The following is a 9,994-nucleotide window of genomic DNA, read 5'->3' as shown; positions in this document are numbered from 1 at the left end:
TCTCTTTTCAATGGACTTAGTTTTGATTGTCTTAATTTTGTTGCTGTGTTTTAGATTTTGCATTTAATTCTACCGTTTTATGCTGCTTCTACAGGTAGTCCTCGGCTTACAACCATTCATTTAGTGACTGTTTGAAGTTACAGTGGGACTGAAAAAAGTGACCGATGACCATTTTTCACACTTAGGACTGTTGCAGCATCCCCAGGATCACATGATCAGAATTCGGATGCTTGGCAACTGGTTCGTATTTATGACAGTTGCAGTGTCCCGGGGTCACGTGATCACCTTTTGTGACCTCCTGACAAATAAAGTCAACGGGAAAGCCAGATTCACTTAACAACCATGTTACTAACTTAACAACTGCAGTGATTCACCTGTGGCAAGAAAGGTCATAAAATGAGGCAAAACTCACTTAAGAACTGTCTCACTTAGCAACAGAAATGTTGGGCTCAATTGCAGTCATAAGTTGAGGACTATTTGTATAAGTAGAAACACAGGGTATTCGTTAAAGAACAACAACAGCTTAATAGCCTTCCTTTCTCAGTTTCATTTTCCTGTTTAGAAATGCCTTTGGCACTTAAGGCTGAAATTCCTCCTTTAAAAAATTGCTGCCTTCTGTAATTACATATAATCCTTCTAGTTACACTGTCTTCTGTTCCCTTTTATTGCATTTTGTAATGTTTATGTTGTAATTGCTTTAGAACTGATTTATTGCTGGCTTTTCTTGTTGCCATTTCCATTGTGTAACTGTGTTTTTCTTGGGGTGGATGTAGAGCACTGTTTTTGCAAGCTGACTGACCTTGTTTGGGATTGGAAGCTTAAGTCGGGTCAGGTCTGGCTAGTATTCAGATGGGAGACTATCCGGAAAATACCAGGGCTATACATTAGGTGAGGGAGCTAAAAAAACATTGAAAGAAAGCAATGGCAATCCACTTTTTGTACTGTTGTGAGAAGAATCTACATGGATGCGTCCACTGTGGTAGCTGTGCCACACAGAGAGTGGGTGATAAGGACAGCTGAGAAGATTATTGGAAGCTCGCTTCCCATTATTCAGGACACTGTTTACAAGTGCTTATATGCTTAGAGCTCGGAGCATTGTTAGAGAGCCCATACACCCATTTCATGGTCTGTTTCTGTTGCTCCCCTCTAGGAGAAGGTTTCAAAGTATTTATAGCAGAGCTACTAGATTCTGTAACAGCTTTGTTCCTTATGCCATCCGTCTTGTAAATTCACAGGATTCTTTTTTTTTTTGCCATGTGTATGTATATAGTCAAACTAGATTGTGATGTTTCTCTTTGTCATTGTGTGTGTGTGTGTGTGTGTGTGTATGTTGGTAAATGCATAATGGTATTTTTTGAGAGCTGAATTTATTTTAATGTATGCTTAATGTACATTTAAAATGACAATAAAGATTCTATTCTATTCTATTCTACTCTACTCTACTCTATTCTACTCTAGAATAGAATAGAATAGAATAGAATAGAATAGAATAGAATAGAATAGAATAGAATAGAATAGAATAGAATAGAATAGATGGAAGGGACCTTGTAAGTCATCTAGTCCAACCCCCCACCCAAGCAGGAGACCCTACATCATTTCTGACAGATGGCAGTCCAGTATCTTCTTGAAAGCTTCCAGTGTTGAAGCTCCCACAACTTCTGAAGGCAACTTCTGTTCCATTGGTTGATTATTTTCACTGTCAGAAAATTTCTCCTTATTTCTAGGTTAAATCTCTCCTTGATCAGTTTCCATCCGTTATTCCTTGCCGGGCCTTCAGGTGCTTTGGAAAATAGGTTGACCCCCTCCTCTCTGTGACAGCCCTTCAAATAGATTCCAGGGTCTTCATAGCCACTGGTTTTCATAGCCACTGATTAGATTTTTAAGTGAAAAATGTAAAACTTTATATCAGCTATATTTGGAGTGGTCATTTCAAGATGACATTCATTTCTTGCATTTTTTTCTCTCTCTCTTTCTCTCCACCCCCACCCCCCCAGTCTGCAGAATTCTTTGAAATGCTTGAAAAAATGCAGGTAAGTGAAACAGCATATGTCTTCTAACTCAGCAGTCCCCAACCTTTTTAGCTTGGTGGGGGGGGGGGCGCGTGAGTGGCAGATATGTGTGTGTGCACAGCTCCATTTGAGGGAGCAGCGGTTGCATGCGTCCTCCACTCGTGCGAATGGAGCTTCGCACATGAATGAAGGGTGCTTGGGTTCACGTATGAGGTTCCATTTGTGCAAGTGGAGGGTGCTTGAGTGGAGGGCACTTGTGCATGCACGTGAAGTTCCACTTCATGCAAACGAAGCTTTGTGTGCAAGTGCAAGCACCCTCCGCTTGTGCAAGTGGAGGTTCGTGCGAGGGCGTGCATGCCTGTCCACTGTTCACAGGAGTGGAGCTTCACGCGCATGCACTTGCCCATTTCTCCTGCAGCCCAGTTTTGAACAGGCTGTGGCCCAGTAATGGGCTGCCGCCCGGGGATTGAGTACCCCTGTTCTAACTAGATTCTTGCTCTTTCACTGAGAAGGGGAATTAGATGTTTTGGAGGGTTGAGGCAATCAACATGTGTATTCTTGAGAGCTGATTACTGCCTCAAAAACAGCACGCCTTAAATATCCACTATTGGTTGGGCAGGTGACAGCAGAGCAAAGCAAGCACTCAGCTTCACTCTATTGCTGGTGTACTTTATTCCTTTCTTCCTCCACCCTCCCATTCCAACACTGTTCAGTGAAGAGCCTCAGATGTGTTAAGCTTTGTCAACGGGAGAAAATAGCATATAAATGTTGTTTGGAGTTTTGCTTTAATAATGTCTTGTGCTTCTGCAAGACTTAAGATGGCTTAGGGTTAGTTTGTTTGAAGGACTGTCTTTTCCCCGTCTCATTTACCTGACCAGGAACACGGTGGCTTGCATGGTTAGGAATGCTGGGTAGGAGGTTAGCAAGCCTCCGTTCGAGACCCATGTGCTGAGGCAGGGTTGAGCTCCCGTCCTTTGCTCTAGCTCAGTGGTTCTCAACCTTTTTAATGCCACGACCCCCAACTGGTTGTAAGTCGAGGACTAAACCGGTTGTAAGTCGAGGACTAAACCGGTTGTAAGTCGAGGACTAAACTGGTCGTAAGTTGAGGACTTTCCCTGCCCGGGAGCACCGTGCATGCGTGGTTCTGCCCCCTGCGCCGGCCGAGGCGTAGCTGGCAAGTGGCAGAGACGGAGCAGGCCGACCACCAGCTGGCCCAGCTCAAGGGAGGTAAGGCACCCGCCGGAAAAGGGAAAAAAAATGGCGGACAGCCTTGCTTGGCAACCCCCGTGAAATGGTCGATCGACCCCAAATGGGGTCGCGACCCATAGGTTGAGAACCGCTGCTCTAGCTCCTGCTGGGGAGTTGCTTGACCATCTCTCCCATGACCGGGGACATGAAACTTGGTGTCCCCCCGAGCAACAGTGATGTCACTGGCTAATCATTTCCACCTGGAAGCACCTTGGTGCTTCTGACACTAATGCTATGCTATGCTATCTACCTGGCCTACCAGAATGACGGGGGCAGGGTATGTTATGGGTTCCCTCATCTAGCTAGCGGGACCAAAAAGAAGGGCCTTCTCTCTGGTGGCTCCCTCTCTATGTAACATCCTTATGGAAATAAGATTAGCCCCCCTACTTTGACACCCTGAAGATATGGGTTTGCCAACAGGCTTGGGGACCCCAGGGTGATACAAAACTTATCAAGTGCTTGATTTGATTATTGTTGCTATGGGGGAGATGTTTATTGGGTTTTAGTTTGGGGTTTTATTTCTGTAAATCACCTGGAATCACCATAAGTGACTTGGGTGGCCATATAAACTTTGTCACTAAATAAATGAGATAATTATTCAGCTTCTTAAACCCTTCCCCTGCTGAAAAATTCTCAGTTTTGTGGCCCTGCCACCTCTTCAGAGGAATCTTCATGAGTATGCCACTTTAAGAGAAGCAGTGATTGTATGATATGTTCTACTGTGTCATTTCTGATAAAAATGAAAAGATGGCTGTTTCCATTCATTAAGGATATTCTTAGTAGTAAATAAAAATAAAAAAGAAGAGTGCTGTCATCAACTAAAGCTTCACAACATTTGAAACCCACGGTATTTAACTTTCCTTCCCCTGAATAGCTTCATATTGTTAAGTGTTAGCTTTGGTTTGTATTAACGGGACTGGTTTTAAATGCATTTAAAAGGGTTCTGGAATTATTTTCTGAACTCATTAGATTAAATGACAATTGTTATGCCATATTCATGGGGCAAGATAGCCTTGAAAGTTGAAATGCTGTTAAATAGATAAGCAAATAAACCTTTCTCACTAGATCAGTGTTTTCTAACCTTGTTCAGTGGAACAAGTAGTGGACCAGTAGTGGACCAGTAGCCCACAGGTTGGGAATCCCTGCCCTAGAAAGAGTGAGAAATAGACTTCTATGGTGAGACCAAATCTAAGCAGATGCTTTGTAGGTATTCTGAGTTTTTTGTCTTTTAACTGAGGTCTTTAACTACTTTTTCTTCATCCAAACAGGGTCCAAAATCAGAAGAACAGAAGGGTGGAGGCCAAAAAAACAAGGTCAGAGTTATTGCAAAGCTTTTTTAACTACCCCACAATCTTTCTGGAGGAGGAAAGTTGCAGAGCAGAATACAGGATTGCAGACAGGATCCAAGGATTCCAAATTTTGGATGAGGGATGGGAAACTCATCAAATTTGCAGACAACACCAAGCTGGCAGGAATAGCCAATACTCCAGAAGACAGGCTTAGGATACAGGAGGATCTGGACAGATTTGAACACTGGGTGCTAGTTAACAAAATGAAATTCAGTGGCAAAAAAAGTAAAGTTCTACATTTAGGCAAGAAAAACCAAATGTACAGGTATATATAGGTGGTACCTGGCTCAATAGTAGTAACTGTGAGAGGGATCTCGGAGTTCTAGTGGACAGTCACTTAAATAGGAGCCAGCTGTGTGCTGCAGCTGCCAAAAAAGCCAACACAGTGCTAGGCTGCATTAACAGAGGGATAGAATCAAGATCATGTGAAGTATTAATACCACTTTACAATGCCTTGGTAAGGCCACAATTGGAATACTGCATCCAGTTTTGGTCACCACGATGTAAAAAAGATGTTGAAACTCTAGAAAGAATACAGAGAAGAGCAACAAAGATGATTAGGGGACTGGAGGCTAAAACATATAAGGAACGGTTGCTGGAATTGGGTATGTCTAGTTTAATGAAGAGAAGGATGAGGGGTGATAAGATAGCAGTGTTCCAATATTTCAGTGGCTGACACAAAGAAGAGGGAGTCAAGCTATTCTCTAAAGCACCTAAAAGCAGGACAAGAAGCAACGGAAACTGATCAAAGAGAGAAGCAACCTAGAACTAAGGAGAAATTTCCTGACAGAACAATTAACCAGTGGAACAACCTGCCTCCAGAAGCTGTGAGTGCTCCAGTCCCCTGCTCAGGCAGAAAACCTATACCATTTCAGACAAATGGCTGTCCAGTCTCTTCTTAAAAACTTCCAGTGTTGGAGCATTCACTGCTTCTGGAGGCAGGTTGTTCCACTGGTTAATTGTTCTAACTGTCAGGAAGTTTCTCCTCAGTTCTAGGTTGCTTCTCTCCTTGGTTAGTTTCCATCTGTTGCTTCTTGTCCTGCCTTCAGGTGCTTTGGAGAGTAGCTTGACTCCCTCTTCTTTTTGGCAGCCCCTGAGTCCTCGACCATTTGTTTAGCAATTGTTCAAAATGATGATGGTACTGAAAAAAGTGAATGATGGCCAGTCCTCACACTTATGACTGCAGCATCCCCATAATCACGTGATCAAAATTTGTGCGCTTAGCACCAGGTGTGTTTATGATGGTTGCGGTGTCCTGGGGGGGTGTCATGTGATTGCCGTTTGAGACCTTCTAGCGGGCTTCCACCAAGCAAAGTCAATGTGGGAAGCCAGATTCACTAAACAACTGTTTCACTTAAGAACTGCAATGATTTGCTTAACAATCATGGCAAACAAGGTGGTAAACTTTCGGGCACAACTCAGTTAACTGCCACCTTGCTTAGCAATGGAAATTCAGCCTCAGTGGTGATCACAAATTGAGGACTGTATCAAAACTGGGGCTTGGACTGAAATACCAGTGATAAATTAAAGAACTAGACCTCTAATCCAGCTTTGTTCCATGAGCCTATATATTTTTCCCCCTTTTTAAATAATAATAATAATAATAATAATAATGATAATAATAATAATGATGATAAAGTTGGAAGGGACCTCGGAGGTCATCTAGTCCAACCTCCTGCTCAGGCAGAAAACCTATACCATTTCAGACAAATGGCTGTCCAGTCTTTTCTTAAAAACTTCCAGTGTTGGCGCATTCACCACTTCTGGAGGCAGGTTGTTCCATTGGTTAATTGTTCTCACTGTCAGGAAATTTCTCCTTAGTTCTAGGTTGCTTCTCTCTTTGGTTAGTTTCCACCCGTTGCTTCTTGCCCTGCCTTCAGGTGCTTTGGAGAATAGCTTGACTTCCTCTTCTTTGTGGCAGCCCCTGAGATATTGGAACACTGCTATCATGTCCCCCCTCGTCCTTCTCTTCGTTAAACTAGACATACCCAATTCCAGCAACCGTTCCTTATATGTTTTAGCCTCCAGTCCCCTAATCATCTTTGTTGCTCTTCTCTGTACTCTTTCTAGAGTCTCAACATCTTTTTTACATTGTGGTGACCCAAACTGGATACAGTATTCCAAGTGTGGCCTTACTAAGGCATTGTAAAGTGGTATTAATACTTCACGTGATCTTGATTCCATCCCTCTGTTAATGCAGCCTAGCACTGTGTTGGCCTTTTTGGCAGCTGCAGCACACTGCTTTATTTCCTTTATATATTGGGTTGGCTCTCCAGCATGCATGTAGGAGACCTAACACCAACTCTGCCTTGAGTTCAAATTGCTAGGAGGTTTGGAAAGATAGGGAAAAAAAGGGAATAGTATGTGGAAAACCCAGAGAGAACAAAAAAAAAAAAAAAAGAGGAACAGAAGCAATTGAACAAAAAGAGAAAGAGGAAGGAAGGAAGGAAGCTATCAAGCATGTGCTAATTTCACTTTCAAAGAAATTGAATTTTTCAAAAGCAACATGAGTTATATTTCTAAAAGAAACAAAGCTGCTTGTATTACCTTAAATGGTGTTTGAAATAGAACTGAGGGTGACATTTTCTTCTGTGTGTTTTTTTAATATCTTCCAGGAGGACTATATCCCCTATTCCAGCATTGATGAGGTATGTATTCAAGGGGGGGGAGCCATTAGAAAGATTACTAAAAGAAAGCTATTGAAAAGTTTAAAGCCAAGCTGGTGAGCTATTTTCATTCTGAAGTCACCTTTAAATGGGGATCAAAAATCTCAAGGTAACAACCTTGCAATTGAAAAGCCACACCTTTTCTACGTGTGCTGCTTTTTAAAAAATATGGCACATTTGGAGCTACTCTCGTGCCTTTTTTAAAAAAAATCCCTCCCCACCCCAGCTCCTGATGCTTCTGCTGCTCTACTACATATAAATTGGTTTTGTATAAATTGGAAAATGCCTTCAGCTGAAAAAGCTACAGGCGTCTGAATGCTAAAAATAAACATTAAAGAATGTTAAGAATGCTTTAAAGAAGTGAGGCAACTATTGGAAATGAAGGTAAATATAAGTGTCCCAAGAGAATGTTGCAAGATCCAGTCTGAGTCGGTCACCCGGATCAAAGGTTTATTCTTCCAAGCTTTTGAGCTGGTGCTGGAGCCCATCATCAGGAAACTTCACTCTCCAAAATATGTGTACTGGGCTGTTCTACACTTTGTATTTATATGGTTCCTGGTTGTGTGAGCATTTAGTTGGTAATTAGGGAGTTGATGGCTGGTTTTAAGTCATTAGTTATTGCTTCCTTTGTCTACTGCACATCAGCTCCTAAGCAGGTAATAGACAGGTGGGTGGGTACTTAGGAATGAGGATATGGCAGAAGAAAAAAAACAACAATTACTGTGTTTCCCCCAAAATAAGACCAGATTTTATATTAATTTTTGCTCCAAAAGACACATTAGGTCTTATTTTCAGGGAAATACAGTGCTAAATGGGTCCATCTGGCTGACTATCTGAACTGGGGCTTATTTTTGGGGTGGGGCTTATATTATGAGTGTCCTGAAAAATCATGCTAGGGCTTATTTTTCTTTTGGGTCTTATTTTTGGGAAAACACAGTAATAATAATAATAGCCAGCCATCAACATTCTAATTAACAACTAAAAGTTACATACAACCAGGAACCATATACTATAAATATAACCTGTAGAAAAGCTCAGTGCACATATTCTGGAGAGAGAGAGGGAGAGGGAGAAGGAGGGAGAGAGAGGGAGAGAGAGAGAGAGGGAGAGAGAGAGAGAGAGANAACCTGGCCACGCCCTCATCAAACCCTAGGACCGCCCCTTTAGAGAACAGGAATGCAAGTAAAATTTGGGAGGGGCTATTTCCGGTGTGGGAGGGGCTATTTCCGGTGCGGCCGGCCCGGAAAAAGGTGCCGGAACGCGGTTCCGCCGCGTTCCGGCTGAAAAAAAGCCCTGGACCTATACCCTTACATATAAGTAACATATAAATATTAATCGCTGTCCATCTTGAATACATAACGGAAGGAGGAAGCTTTAGAATTCACAAGGTTAATACTGTATGGAACAAAACTGTGACTGAATCTGGATGTTCTGCTTCGGATACCACAGAGCCCCCTCCTCCCAGAAGGTAACAAGGAAAATAGGTTGTGAAGAGGTGTAGTGTCCCAGACAATCTTGCGGACCCTCCTCAAGCCTGCTCAATCTTGGTTGCAAAGGTGTTCTAGATGGGGGGACAGTCAAACAGCAAAGCACAGAACAGGAAGTCGGATCAACCAATCAGCAAGCAGGACGCACACCTCTGCACAACACGCATTTGGGATTTGGGTGGTGTATGCATTGGCCTGCCTGCGGCCATCTACAACCTACACTTACCCATCAATGTAGGTAATCAGCTAATGATTAAAATCTCATTTATGATAGTTACCAAGATTTGTTTAGTACAGAAGAATAGAGATAGTTCTCAACTTATGACCACAACTAAGCCTAGAATTCCTGTTGCTAAGTGAGACGTTTGCTAAGTGAGTTTTGCCCCATTCTATGACCTTCCTTGCCATATTTGTTAAGTGAGTCGCTGCAGTTGTTAAGTTAGTAACGTGGTTGTTAAGTGAATCTGGCTTCCCAGATTCTTGTCAGAAGGTCGCAAAAGGGGATCACATGATCCCAGGACACTGCAACAGTCATAAATATGGGTCAGTTGCCAAGCATCCGAATTTTGATCGTGTGACCAAGCTGCAACAGTTGTAATTGTGAAAACTGCTCATAAGTTGCTTTTTTTTTGTAACTTTGAACAGTCACTAAATGAACTGTTGTAAGTCAAGGACTACCTGTAGTTCAGTCTTGTCCAGAATCTGATTAAATCAGCCTTTACCTCTTAAGAAATTTACAAAGAAGGTAGTGTTAGTATTCATGATTTTGGCACTTTGTCTGGACCAGCTTGAAGGGCTGACATTACTGAATATTCAAAAAACACCCACCTTCCAGATTCTGGATAAATCTGAACTATTCTCTTGTACTAAAAAAACTTGGTAACCATCATAATAGCAATAGCACTTAGACTTATATACTGCTTATAATGCTTTATAGCCCTCTCTGAGTGGTTTACAGAGTCAGCATCATGCCCCTAACAATTTGGCTCCTCATTTTACCAACCTCAAAAAGATGGAAGGTTGAGTCAACCTTGAGCCGGTCAGGATCGAACTCCCGGCTATGGGCAGAGTTACCCTGCAATACTGCATTCTAACCACTGCATTACCAGGGCTCTCAAATTTTAATCATTAACTGTTAATTTGTAGGCGGCCCTGTTCCCTATACCTTAAGTGTATATTGGAAAGACAGAAAAGATGCTTATAGTGGAGGAGTAGACAAGCTCTCCCAGAAGGAG

The 9,994-nt window shown here is 42.4% G+C and overlaps 1 protein-coding gene across 1 annotated transcript in view; it reads left to right on the top strand.

Moving 5' to 3' along the window:
* The window catches only part of RAP1GAP2 (RAP1 GTPase activating protein 2), a 156,659-nt gene that overhangs the window by 72,453 nt on the left and 74,212 nt on the right, over positions 1–9,994 (top strand). Inside the window, exons 3-5 of the mRNA XM_015822663.1 lie at positions 1,995–2,030; positions 4,526–4,570; positions 7,222–7,254. Coding sequence (XP_015678149.1) covers positions 1,995–2,030; positions 4,526–4,570; positions 7,222–7,254 — 114 coding nt within the window. The remainder of the gene's footprint in view (positions 1–1,994; positions 2,031–4,525; positions 4,571–7,221; positions 7,255–9,994) is intronic.

The sequence above is a fragment of the Protobothrops mucrosquamatus genome, unplaced genomic scaffold, assembly GCF_001527695.2.
Source record: "Protobothrops mucrosquamatus isolate PMUCROS unplaced genomic scaffold, P.Mucros_1.0 scaffold1637, whole genome shotgun sequence".
Lineage (NCBI taxonomy): Eukaryota > Metazoa > Chordata > Lepidosauria > Squamata > Viperidae > Protobothrops > Protobothrops mucrosquamatus.
The sequence above is the reverse complement of the archived record's forward strand: the minus strand, read 5'-3'. Positions and strand labels throughout refer to the sequence as shown.